At 44.1% G+C, this 13,710-nt stretch overlaps 1 protein-coding gene across 1 annotated transcript; it reads left to right on the plus strand.

The window, feature by feature from the left end:
• Positions 1–478: 478 nt before the first annotated feature.
• Positions 479–13,417, plus strand: fam20b (FAM20B glycosaminoglycan xylosylkinase). Its single transcript, XM_017406843.3, has 9 exons — positions 479–680; positions 3,974–4,320; positions 4,439–4,686; positions 4,772–4,858; positions 4,961–5,070; positions 7,046–7,217; positions 8,449–8,640; positions 12,568–12,627; positions 12,739–13,417. Exons 2-9 carry the CDS (start codon positions 4,192–4,194, stop codon positions 12,968–12,970), a joined length of 1,230 nt encoding a protein of 409 aa, XP_017262332.1. The 5' UTR covers positions 479–680; positions 3,974–4,191; the 3' UTR covers positions 12,971–13,417.
• The last annotated feature ends 293 nt before the right edge of the window (positions 13,418–13,710 follow it).

Raw genomic sequence — 13,710 nt, forward strand, 5'->3', positions numbered from 1 at the left:
ATCATCAAAATTAAACGAAATAAACATTTGAAATATATGAGTTTGTATGTAATGTATGAATATAATATACAAGTTTCACTTTTTAAATGGAATTACTGAAATCAATCTACTTTTTCATGATATTCTAATTTTATGACCAGCACCTGTATATGTGATCCTATTTTCCTGCTGATAAATGAGGAAACATTTTTTAAAGGTGGTGTTCAGTTATCAGGATATGTTTATTTCCCCCTGACACAATTGACAAAAGGGGGCAAATAAGATGAGATTTTCTTTTAGCATTTCTGCTCAAATACCCTTGCTCAAAACAACAGAAAAACGGAGCGCAGCTGGCAGCAGGAAGCCGGGTTTTCCGGAGGTAACACAGTTCGACACAACACCGGCCCCTGCTGTTCGGTGCTCCGGCGCAAGCAGGGGGTTCGCGGTGAAACTCCGCCCCCTGGTGGACGGCGGCGGCCCGTGCAGCAGGAGAAGGTGTTTCGGAAGTGGACGCAGCGAGAGACCCGAAGAAAAAGGGCGGAGAGAAGGGAGCCACCGAGGGTTTTAAGGGGGGGGGAGGAAAAAAAATGACAGCGACTTTTAGCAGCCAGGCAATTTATGTGGTTTAGCTTAAATAAACCCCGGTCTCTGCAGAAAACTGGAGGCTACACCTTATAAGATGAGGAGCGCGAGGCCATAAGGTAAGCTTAAAAACACACAGCAGGCGACGTGATATTCAGCTAGCGGCTTGTTGTAGCTAAATGAGCAAGGTGTACAGCGGGCTGCTAAGCAGTTAGCTCTGCTCAGGGAGGTGTGGGAATGTCACGGAAGATTTATTCACCCGATAAGGTGAAAACAAAGTGGGAGTGTGTATCGCCGAAAGCGACATTTAGCGGTTTTCGTTGTTTTTGTGTAGTCAGTCGGTGCTGCCCACTCGGCTTTTTCTGTCCTCCTGTTGAAGCAGCAGCATCATAAAAGACCGATTGTTTGGATGAAGCGTCTGCCTGCGTGGCTCTACAAGAGTCGACTCGCTGATATTTATGCCCCTAACTTGCTTATTGCTGGCTAGCTAACATGAGAGCGAGATTAACCGGGTTTGTTAGCCGTGAGTTACGTAAGCGTCAGGTAGCTGTCAGGTAAACGTGGCAGCAGCTGTTCAACACTTCGCCCTTCGTGCTTCAGCCCTTCCTCTGAACGCACTTTTTACTTCAACATTGGCATGATTTGGAGCATTTCTCTGTTGCGTCGTCAGGAAGTGTAGCTCTGCGCCACAAGCAGGGCAACATGTCCATCATCTCATCACTGGGAACAGGCAGGATTTCTCCTCCCATCCGGGGCTGCAGTGAGAGATCATCACCTGACCCCAGGGTGTAGAAGTGCTCCTTTAAAAGGTGCTTTAAGGGCCAACCTTGTGCAGCAGCCAAAGAAAGCGCACACATGGTGTGGCATTTTTTGTTTTAATGTCCACACTCACCTGCACAGCCAGGGGGTTGATCATGATGTAGCTGCATGCAAGCCTCCAGTAAAATCAAGGTGTAAGCTGCAGGAAAGCTGGCATAATGCACAGTAATCATGCAGAGTCTGTGCAAAAAGATTGCACCTGCAGAGAAATGTCTGTGCATTATTGGCCCACGGTATGGTCAAGTTAGCTGTGCTGTTTACACTAATGGAGTGTGCTGGCATTACTGTCCCTTGATTAAAATAACACCAGATGGCAAACAAATCTCTTTTCATTCGCCTGGAGGACCACGGTTATTGCCCCGAGCCGAAGGTGAAAGGGCGATAGTGTTTTTGCCTTGTGTCTGCGTGCGTGTGTTTCTCTGTAGTGTTGGCAAAATGTCTGATGGACCACTGGATGCACATCTACAGCTGATTAACTTTTGGGGTCAACTCAATTCAAGATGGCTGCCACAGCCTACTGACCTTAAAAGACACAAAAATGGCTAGAATTCTGTCAGTTTTGCAGACACTGAGCTGAAATTTGATGTGGTAGAAGCTGAGAGTCACCCTCAATACTTACTGTGAGATACATCTCACTAGATCTCGCATCATATTTCCCATAATGTTGTCTGTTGTTTCCTCTAAGATGGAGTGATAGTTTGTTGATTTCGTTTGTTTCCGTGTTACATTTTTGACCTACGTTTGCTGCTGCAGTAAGAAACCTGTCGACTGGCAGCGATGTTCAGACGTGTCTCGACTCTGTTAACTTTAGAGATGCGTGTTTGACACCAAATCATGTTCTCCACCTGCTGTCAGTTAACCAGTTATTGTAGGACGAACAGTTTTTCCAATTTCTCTTCTCCCAACTTGTTTAATACAGTTCACTGGCATTAAATTCAAAGATCTTGTAGTATTAAAAAAAAAATCACTCCTTTGTCATGACCTTTGACCTTTCACAGATTATTGACATGCTTGCGAGAGAAACATGATTCATTGCTGAAATGAAATGTTTACTTGATTACTAAGCTTTTGAAACATGAAAAATGATTGCTGATCATCTTTTGAGTGCAGTTATTCAATTTGAAAAATTCTGTGTTTCATCAAACTTCATCTCTTCCGTCTTACGTGAGACCTGTACCTGTACCGGTTGTGAGTGAAAGAATTTTGGAACGAGGTGAGCTTTCTGCAACCCCGAGGTCTTTCAGCTCCCCCAGCAATCTGGATGTTCTTGTTATCAAACAAAGTCTGATAACAAACTGAAGAGAAAGCCTTGGCGGGTGACTGCAATCGCGCAAAGACCTTCTTGTCCTTGTTTTTTGTAACCGACATTTTTGCTCAGTGTTTTTGAGAAAACCGTAAAGAGAAACTCAAGTTGAGAAATAACTTTTTGTAGCTTGCCTGTTACCTAATTACTGTTGCATCAGCTGCTTCCTGGCTGACCCTCTGCAATCCTCACCGCTCCTCAGGTGACCGCTGACCCTCAGCGGGTTCTGGGCGTTAACCTGCCTCCTTGTCGTGGTTCTGCCCCTCCACAGCTTCTGATCCGATGAGGCACCTATACCTCTGTGTGATGAGAAAGTCTGGCTGTTTCATTTTAACTGCTGCAAATTGCTAAATAACATCTTTTTCCAATCTGATGTGTCATTCAAACTAACCTGACACAATGGCTGAATTAATAACATCTCCTAATCAAATTCCAAAGTGAACTTTTTGCCAAAATAGTTTAAAATATCCCAAACTCTTTCTCAGATAAGAAACCAAAAACATTAATCCTAAAATCCATTCTGTTTCAGATAAACTAATAATCACTATTCTGACCTTATATTATTGCCAATTACAAGTATTTCTTGTTGCTGTGTTTTATCTTGATAAATCCTCATTCAAAGTAATTCCCTAAACTCTTTGTTTTAATCTTATTTTTGTTGCCGTCTTGTTTATTGTTGACTCAGTTTTCTTGATTTAGATTATTTTTGCAATAATCCTTTAAGACAAAATTCAGTTTCCTCCTCATTCGGTGTAAACATTACGATAAAGAGTTCCCTGTGATTTACGAATCAGCTTCAGCTGTTTAGATCTGATGATAAGGATGACTAGATGAAATGATCTAATGATTGAGTTCCTATAAGATATAATCAGTCTGACCTGGGGCCCCTGCTTTAACAGGAGTTTAATATGTGGTTCGTTAAAGAAAAGTTATCACCCTTTCTTATCCTCATCACTTGTATAATGTTTTCTTTTCCAGCAATAGTAATGTAGCCTTTGTGCTACTTTTAAATGAGTGTAGCGTTTTGCATGACTTCCAAAGCACCACCTCCTGTTTTTATTTACAAATACCATGGAGTCTCAAATTATTTAGAAATTGGGTTATACGTTGTGCAGGCTTTAGCTGCAGAACTGGGTCGTCCTCTGGCCTCAGGGAGGGGGAAATCAATCAGTTTCCTCTACGCACATTATTGACACTACAACTCTGATGTGTCGTTTCTCCTCTTCCTGCCCTCCACATTTTCTTTCTCTCATTTTGGTTTCCTTTTCTTTTTTTTTTTTTACCCTGCAGTTAAAAACTCACTCGAGGTCTGCCTCTGGAAGAAAAAAAAAACAAAACAAAAAAACTCTGCGGATACCCCCCACTGTTAAGAGCTCGCCCTCCAAGACAGACCGGTCGGGTAGGACGCAGTGAGTTTTAGGGGCCATGCGTCAGGGGTGAGGGAGATCCACTACAGGGGACACACACAGCGCCGGGTGAGGAGGCGGTCGGGGCCAGTCAGTGTGGAGATGAAGCTCAAACAGCGCATGGTGGTGCTGTGTGCCGTGCTCCTCCTGCTGGGCCTGGCCAAGATCTTCCTGCTGGATGGAGGTGAAGGATCTGCAGCAAGCCGACGGGACCTCAGAGCGTTTCGTAAGGTCAGCGCCCAGGTCGAACACCTCACCATTTTAGTGAGACTATAAGCACATTTATGATGTTTATATTCTGCATATTAGCATTGTGTAAGTGTGCGGTGTTGTTGCTACGCCCTCACAGATGGAGGCTGGACTTTCTCTGGCTCGGGGAGCTCGCCTCTTCCACACCCTCCAGTCTCCGTGGGAGATAGCGAGCCAGTGGGTGGGCCCGAGGGAAGTGTACCCTGAGGAGACCCCTGAGCTGGCTGCTGTGCTCACCTCCCTGAGCAGTGCCAGGATAGAGCGGGCTGATGTGGGCTATAAGGGCACGCAGCTCAAAGCCCTGCTGGTGCTGGACGGAGGACAGAAAGTCGTCTTCAAACCCAAGAGGTCAGACATATTGAAAGTTAGCTTATACTTGTGAAGTTTTGCATTAGAGTGATTTTAGTTTTATCTTTGTCCTTTGCGTTCTCAGGTACAAGAGAGACTATGTGGTTGAAGGAGAACCTTACGCGGGTTACGACCGGCACAATGCAGAGGTGGCTGCTTTTCACTTGGACAGGTGCGTAAGCATCGTCGTTAGTGGCACTGACAGATCTATCAAAGGGTGGGGGGGCAAATGTCTGTGTTTTCCTCTCGTCTGAGTTTTCCATCCTGTCTTCAGGATCCTCGGGTTCAGGAGAGCTCCTCTGGTGGTGGGTCGGTACGTCAACCTGAGGACAGAAATCAAACCTGTAGCCACTGATCAGCTGCTGAGCACTTTCCTTATGCAGGGTGGGTACCTTCCTCTCCATTGGACTTCTCACAAATACATTTCTTGACTGGGATAAGTGTGGAAAATTCACAAACGAACGCTTGCCCTTTGATTGATGCTTCTGCTGAGTGTATTTCCCACCTTGGCAGCAGTTTTCTCTCTTGTAGTTTGACTATCACACTGCAACTTGCTTTACTTTTCTCACTCCTATGCTGCACAATTAACCAGGAAACACCCTGTCAGTTCAGTTTGCTCAAGGTGTGGCTTTTTTAATACTAAGAAAGACACTAAAGAACATTAACAAATCTAAATATAGAGTTAATTAACCCGTCAGTTTAGTTTCTTGCTCTCACACTTATAACAAGCTGCGCCACCCTTCGTGTTTCCAGACCCAGGCATGTGTGCAAGCTTGCACCTCAAGTATATTCTCTAAAACCTTTCTAGTGAATGGAAAAATCAAACTGTGTTTGACCTGTCTGGGGTGTAGCACAAAGTACCCAGACAACACAAAACCTTTTGTACAGGTTCCTCTGGAAATATTTCTTTCAGTTACCCTAAAGGGGAACAAGCCCTCTGAAAGGATGCAACTGCTTTGATCAGTAGTTCCTCTAGCATTTTGAAGGTATTTCCAAACTTTGTTTTAGACTTTAGCTGCATTTTCACTTGATTTTAGGCCACTATCTGACCATTTTTTGTAGATGCTGGTGAAGCATCCCTTAGGACTTTATTAAGATGTCACGTGCAGCTCACTGTCAATAGGACACGCTCCATTTGAGACCTAATAATAAAAGGGTAAATTAATATTCAAGTAATATTTTGTACAATCAACAGGAACTGTTTGGTTCTATACACAAAATGCAAATGTTAATTTATGTAGGCTTGACCTGACTTTCCGGATTTGTTCTTTTTTCTGAAGACATGACTGTCAGATTCTGTTTATCTGCTTTAGATAGTTTTTATTCTTAGGCCTGACTTGTTTTTTTGTCCTTCACATGTCCATTTTCTTTTTCTTTTTAAGCACAAACTGCACAGTATGCTGTCATGGTCGGGTACAAAGGCTGGACAGAAAATGAGGAAGTCTTTGAAAAACTGTGAATATCTAAAAAAACCCATCAAAACTCATTTGAAAAATCCCAAGAAAGCCTGTCTACTTGGAAGCAAAATATAAAGAAATGAAGTTGGTTTAAACTTTTGCTACTAATATGTGCATTTATTCATTTCTACATCACATGTGTATGATTTTTATTGTTCTTTTTACTTCTTACTTACTGTAAAACAAGTCAAAGATCTTATAAAGACACTTAGATTTCCAGACCAACTGAGTTTCTCATCACGGACTCCAGTGAACTTGTAGAAATACCTCAAAGACGATCGAGAGAAACAGAAGGCGTTAGAGCCGTGTTTAGGTGTCACACCAAATGACTTGACAAACATGACTTCTTAGGTTTTCCGCGGGGGAGGAATCAGAAGCATTTTCTTAAATTTTGTTCTGACTTTGTGGGATACTAGAGTAAAAATATACAATGGGAAAATTTGTAGTATCAGACTCCAAATAACAAAAAACCGTATACTCTCAGTAAGCCAACCTTTAAAACAGCCTTATGCCCCACAGACTCATCTCTGACACCTTTTAAAATGGCACTTTTCAGCGCTTGGTCAAAGTAAAACCTCCCTTCAGGGTGGTACAAAGAGATGCGTTACACAAATGCGTCACTGAATGTTTTTTTTTTTTTTTTTTTTTTTTAAACTGTTTGTTCACCCTCTAATACAAATGATTGCCATAAAGTAGTCATTTTGAAGTGATCAGTCCATATTTCTAAGCGTTGACATGTTTTTTTTTTTGGTGATTTTCTTCAATAGAAGCCATTCAGACATTTTCTTTATGACCTGTTTTGTTGGGAATTTTCACTTCTTTATTTTATTTATTTATTTTTTGCCAAGACAGCGTAGTAAAGTGGATTTATCCTCACCATCTGTACTGTTTTCTCCCTTCAGGTAACAACACATGTTTCTATGGAAAGTGTTACTACTGTCGGGAGACAGAGCCGGCGTGCGCGGAGGGAGAAATCATGGAGGGGTCCTTAACCCTTTGGCTGCCGGATGTCTGGCCTCTGCAGAAACACAGGCACCCGTGGGGACGCACATACAGAGAGGGGAAGTTAGCCCGGTGGGTGTTGTGTGCGCAAATCTAAAGAGGGTCTGTGCACTTATTGTGCACCAGTTTTTTAAAGTCAGGGAAAATTTTCAAAAAATTTTGACTTTGATTATTATCAGGACAAATGCAAATGTCACCGTCCTGAAGCTGATAACAGATCGGCTCCTTTCTGTTTCTGAAAAGCCTAATCTTTATGTGGGGGGTGGGGGTTGTTTCTGATCTTTTCATCTGTGTCGCGTAGATCTGCTTAGCAAAAACTACCTTTTAAAATTAGATGTGTAAAATGTAAAATAAAGTATTAAGACAAGTTTCATTTTGAAGTATCATAGAGGAGCTGCAGAGAAGCTTTCTGTACAGCAGATGATGCTTCCTGCTGATAATTCCTTATCAGCAGCAAGACATTTAGGTGTTTGTTGACTTTTTTTTTTTAAATAACTTTGAAGATTTTTCATCAATAATCTGATAAACATGCATGTTTTATGCAAATTAGTTTGTATCTCTGCTTATATGGTGACTAAATTCAACTAGTCCCATTGCTCCAGCTGTTCGATTCAGGTGTCTTTGTTCTCACATGTGCAGCCTTAGTATTTCTGCAGCACCTTCACTTTTAACACTCATTCTGAAAGAACACACCAAGTTAAATATTCTGTTCACATCTGCATCATGTAGATAAAGAACGCTGAGTTCTGCTGGCATGCTCGGATTCAAATTTTCCTTCTTTTTGACGGTTCACACCTGCTGGGCGTTGAAATATTTAAAAAAATCTAACTCTGAAGGACTGAAAAGTGAATTTTGGCAGAGCTTTACTGAAGTCTGATTCGGCTTCGCATCTCTGGAGGCAATAACTCTGCTAAAATATGTATGCAGTCCAGTTATGTGACCGTAATGATGCTCCCCAGTGATGCCTCCTAATATAATCAGAAGGAATCTTTTGCGTTTTATGAATTGGGCACAAAAACGCACACATCTGCTGCTTAATTCGGGCAACTGTTTACACACGTCCTGCTCAACTGGAGCGCACATCGTATTATCATCGTGCTTGGTGTAACAGACGGGTAAAGACATTACCTGTAGCTTTAAGTTGAGGACATGTTTATCTGCTCATTAAATCTGACAGCGCCTTAATAATCTCATCTCCTGGGTCCTGACAGGAAGCCATTTACAGCTGTGCTGCCTTTCATCTCAATTTTTCTTCATTTTCCGATGAGACGTGTTTTGATCTGATGTTTGTTTTATGAACCAGGTGGGAGTATGACGAAAGTTACTGTGATGCGGTGAAGAAAATGCCCCCCTACGATGCCGGGCCGAGGCTGCTGGATGTCATTGACACGGCTATTTTTGATTATCTGATTGGTAATGCTGATCGGCATCACTACGAGAGTTTCCAGGATGATGGCGGAGCGAGCATGCTCATCCTTATCGACAACGCTAAGAGGTGAGAAATGGTGCCAAGTTTGTTTCTTTTAAATGTAACCCCACTTCTTCACATATTGCACTAGGAACAATTCTTAAGCCACTCCTGTAAAAAGTGTGAAACTGGGATTTTTTTTTTTTGTTGTTGTGCAGCTGTAACATGAGAAACAAACCAGTCAGTCACGCAGACTTACAGGAAAATTCTGCACCAACATCAGAGGGATCAGCTTATTAAGCTCACTTTTTCACCTAACTTCTGAAATCCAGTTTCTCTTAATGTTTAACAGAACTTACCGCCATTTAAAGTACTTAACAGCTGAGTCACAGCGAACACCCACACACCTGAAATAAGGATAGGAAGCGGCTTATTCTTCCTTGAAGTTAGTTTGTTTACGATCACAATGAATATTTCAAATAACTTTCCCCAGTCTGGCACAATGATATGAAGACTAGTCCACAGAGGTGATCGGGTCTTTAGTTGTCCTGAGGTCCAGACCGGTCCACCAAGGTGATCAGGTCTTTAGTTGTCCTGAGGTCCAGACCGGTCCACAGAGGTGATCGGGTCTTTAGTTGTCCTGAGGTCCAGACCGGTCCACCGAGGTGATCAGGTCTTTAGTTGTCCTGAGGTCCAGGCCGGTCCACCGAGGTGATCAGGTCTTTAGTTGTCCTGAGGTCCAGGCCGGTCCACCGAGGTGATCAGGTCTTTAGTTGTCCTGAGGTCCAGGCCGGTCCACCGAGGTGATCAGGTCTTTAGTTGTCCTGAGGTCCAGGCCGGTCCACCGAGGTGATCAGGTCTTTAGTTGTCCTGAGGTCCAGGCCGGTCCACCGAGGTGATCAGGTCTTTAGTTGTCCTGAGGTCCAGGCCGGTCCACCGAGGTGATCAGGTCTTTAGTTGTCCTGAGGTCCAGGCCGGTCCACCGAGGTGATCAGGTCTTTAGTTGTCCTGAGGTCCAGGCCGGTCCACCGAGGTGATCAGGTCTTTAGTTGTCCTGAGGTCCAGGCCGGTCCACCGAGGTGATCAGGTCTTTAGTTGTCCTGAGGTCCAGGCCGGTCCACCGAGGTGATCAGGTCTTTAGTTGTCCTGAGGTCCAGGCCGGTCCACCGAGGTGATCAGGTCTTTAGTTGTCCTGAGGTCCAGGCCGGTCCACCGAGGTGATCAGGTCTTTAGTTGTCCTGAGGTCCAGGCCGGTCCACCGAGGTGATCAGGTCTTTAGTTGTCCTGAGGTCCAGGCCGGTCCACCGAGGTGATCAGGTCTTTAGTTGTCCTGAGGTCCAGGCCGGTCCACCGAGGTGATCAGGTCTTTAGTTGTCCTGAGGTCCAGGCCGGTCCACCGAGGTGATCAGGTCTTTAGTTGTCCTGAGGTCCAGGCCGGTCCACCGAGGTGATCAGGTCTTTAGTTGTCCTGAGGTCCAGGCCGGTCCACCGAGGTGATCAGGTCTTTAGTTGTCCTGAGGTCCAGGCCGGTCCACCGAGGTGATCAGGTCTTTAGTTGTCCTGAGGTCCAGGCCGGTCCACCGAGGTGATCAGGTCTTTAGTTGTCCTGAGGTCCAGGCCGGTCCACCGAGGTGATCAGGTCTTTAGTTGTCCTGAGGTCCAGGCCGGTCCACCGAGGTGATCAGGTCTTTAGTTGTCCTGAGGTCCAGGCCGGTCCACCGAGGTGATCAGGTCTTTAGTTGTCCTGAGGTCCAGGCCGGTCCACCGAGGTGATCAGGTCTTTAGTTGTCCTGAGGTCCAGGCCGGTCCACCGAGGTGATCAGGTCTTTAGTTGTCCTGAGGTCCAGGCCGGTCCACCGAGGTGATCAGGTCTTTAGTTGTCCTGAGGTCCAGGCCGGTCCACCGAGGTGATCAGGTCTTTAGTTGTCCTGAGGTCCAGGCCGGTCCACCGAGGTGATCAGGTCTTTAGTTGTCCTGAGGTCCAGGCCGGTCCACCGAGGTGATCAGGTCTTTAGTTGTCCTGAGGTCCAGGCCGGTCCACCGAGGTGATCAGGTCTTTAGTTGTCCTGAGGTCCAGGCCGGTCCACCGAGGTGATCAGGTCTTTAGTTGTCCTGAGGTCCAGGCCGGTCCACCGAGGTGATCAGGTCTTTAGTTGTCCTGAGGTCCAGGCCGGTCCACCGAGGTGATCAGGTCTTTAGTTGTCCTGAGGTCCAGGCCGGTCCACCGAGGTGATCAGGTCTTTAGTTGTCCTGAGGTCCAGGCCGGTCCACCGAGGTGATCAGGTCTTTAGTTGTCCTGAGGTCCAGGCCGGTCCACCGAGGTGATCAGGTCTTTAGTTGTCCTGAGGTCCAGGCCGGTCCACCGAGGTGATCAGGTCTTTAGTTGTCCTGAGGTCCAGGCCGGTCCACCGAGGTGATCAGGTCTTTAGTTGTCCTGAGGTCCAGGCCGGTCCACCGAGGTGATCAGGTCTTTAGTTGTCCTGAGGTCCAGACCGCTCCACCAAGGTGATCAGGTCTTTAGTTGTAGCTCCTAAACTGTGGAACCAGCTTCATGTCAGACGGGTTTGAACATATTTTACTGCGTGGCTTTAAATACAGCATTTATTGCTTCATGTTCATGTCTTTTAATGTCCTATAAAAAATTTTTATTCCTTTCATTCCTGATTGTTTTAATGGTCTCTTTAGTTATTTTTCAACGTGCGATACAAATAAATTTGATTTGATTGGACCAGATATTGCACCCTGGTCTTGGAGGCGACCTGCTCCTGATTTTGGATAAACGCAGCAGTGAGTGAACAGACAGGCACAATATGCTAACTTTAGGTTTTCACGATAAACAAATCACGCTTGATAAGATAAGGTAGACGGGAACACCCAGCTTGTTCATGTTTATTAGTTTATTCTAAAAGAAATGTCACACAGAATGTCCCAGGGATGAGACGGATCCAAGCAGCAGAGTCTAACCTCAGATAGTCACAAAGCTTATCGGTAAGACACAACAACGCCACCAGTTTGGTCATAACCTGAAGGTCGTATCATTTTGGGGGCAGCATGACCGAACGTCGAACTGTAAACAGATGTGCAGCATACAGGACAATCTGTTACCCCTAATGAGGGAGCTGTCACAGGGCCCATCAGTAACTTATCAGGAGAAAACCAGTTTACTGACAAAATCTAAAGATGTCTCCCTCTGGTCTAAGGATATCAGACTAAATCCGAATTTATGTGATAAAAATATAAATACTCTCTTGAAATTAGGAAGAGAAATTAAGAGCTTTTTTTATTATTAAGGACATCGGTTTTTTAAATGCCATTATGACTATTTTCAAAATGATTATGATTATTATGTCACTGTTTTCATATATTATTGACAGATGGTTGATGAATAGTGCCAAATGTTCCTACAGTCAGTCAAAGTGCACTTTAATGTGTTTTCAAACCTGACAGCTGTAAGGGTTTTCTGAAGCTTAAATGGACTTTTCTGAAGAACAACAAGGCTTGACAATAAAGTAACTTTATTTTAGCTCTTCTAGTAGAAACATTTCCAGTCTAATTTCTAATATAACTTTTTACCTGAGCAGTGATTGGTCCAGATGATGTAAGTGAAGGATGGTATACTAAACACATGAGCATTTCACCAAAAAAAACAAACTATTGATTAAAAGTTCATAAATAAACCTTAAAATTTCCAGATAAAAAAAGGAGTTTAGTCAAGCCCAGATGTGAAAGAGAGTATCTCTCCGTCTGATAACTTGTTTCACTGTTGCATCACTTAAATGTTGCTGACTATCACCAGTTTTGTTTTCCGCCTTTTATCACTTAGTTATCAGTTTTATGATCAGATCCAGATGGAGAATAACCCCCAGCTATGAGCGTGTAGCCTCTGCTGGTGTGTGTTGTAGAACTGCCATGTTTACTTTGTGTCTGTGTGTTATTGTCTACAGTGATTATGGGATTTAAAGTGTAACAATACAATAATTCTGATGAGCAGGTGTGTTTGTATTTCATTCTCAGTTTTGGGAATCCTTCCTTGGATGAGCGAAGCATCCTGGCACCGCTTTATCAGTGCTGCATGTAAGTCTGGACACGATCAAATCTCCTTTGATGCTTATCACATTTTACTTTTTTTTTTTTTTAAACCACTCCCCTGTTTGTTTTGTTTTGTCTCCCCCCGCCCTCTTTCAGGATTCGGGTGTCCACCTGGAGCAGGTTGAACTTCCTGAAAGGAGGAGTTTTAAGTTCAGCGATGCGACAGGCTCTGGCTTTCGACCCCATTCATCCGGTCCTGACTGATCCACACCTCGCAGCCCTGGATCGCCGTTTGTCCGGAGTCGTAACAACTGTGAAACAGTGCATAGAGGCACAGGGCCCTGATAACACTCTGATAGAGGACAGAATGAATCTCCCTCACCCTTAAATCCCAATCTGCAGAGATCGTAATGAAACAGCCATCTCTGGCCTGTGGTTCAGACTCGATAGGATGGACCAAAGACGAAGCGTTTCTTCGTCTTCTGTCCATTTTTTTTTTGGCACTCGGAGTTCTCCAAAAGGAATCACACGATTCAAAGAGTTGGAAATGTAACACTGTTTGTAAAATCTTCCTCTCAGGATCGTTTACACAGGGACAGCTTGTACTGCAGGACTTGTCTTTTACTACTGGTTTCGATGATACCTTCACCTTGTGCCAAATCCCGCACCCCGGCCACGCTCTTTCATGTCCGCAGTGCCATCTGCAGAGGAACGATGGAGCACAAAAACAAAAAAAAAATGAAAACTCACAAATGAGCCTCAGTGAATGATGCAGAGAATTTGAAAACTTGCTTGAATTATTTTTAAAAAATCGCAATTTATTTAAACTGAAAAATGATTTTATTCCTTAAAGATTGAACCTTTGCAAGAAGCTGATAATTGTCTCATCTTTGCCCATCAGTGTACATATTTAGGTAGTAGTTTAGAATTATGAGATGGCAGAATATAAAATTGTGGATATATTATAATAATAATAATTGAACTTAAGCGAGTGTGAGTGTGTGTGTGTGAGAAACGGAGTGCCATATTGTGCTGTAAAACAAGGAAGCTACTGAGATGACCGACTTGAATCACGGGTGGGGCTGAGGGCTGGTGTACAGAGGGGCGGTGTGTGGGTTTATCCATGGC

Source organism: Kryptolebias marmoratus, linkage group LG24, assembly GCF_001649575.2.
Source record: "Kryptolebias marmoratus isolate JLee-2015 linkage group LG24, ASM164957v2, whole genome shotgun sequence".
Classification (NCBI taxonomy): Eukaryota; Metazoa; Chordata; class Actinopteri; order Cyprinodontiformes; family Rivulidae; genus Kryptolebias; species Kryptolebias marmoratus.

Bases quoted from the DNA above. Each gene is read 5' to 3' on its own strand.
- fam20b (XM_017406843.3), top strand. From the start codon at position 4,192: ATGAAGCTCAAACAGCGCATGGTGGTGCTGTGTGCCGTGCTCCTCCTG. The intron at 5,071-7,045 runs GTGGGTACCTTC...TTCTCCCTTCAG, and splicing joins GAGCACTTTCCTTATGCAGG to GTAACAACACATGTTTCTAT. The intron at 7,218-8,448 runs GTGGGTGTTGTG...TTTATGAACCAG, and splicing joins AGAGAGGGGAAGTTAGCCCG to GTGGGAGTATGACGAAAGTT.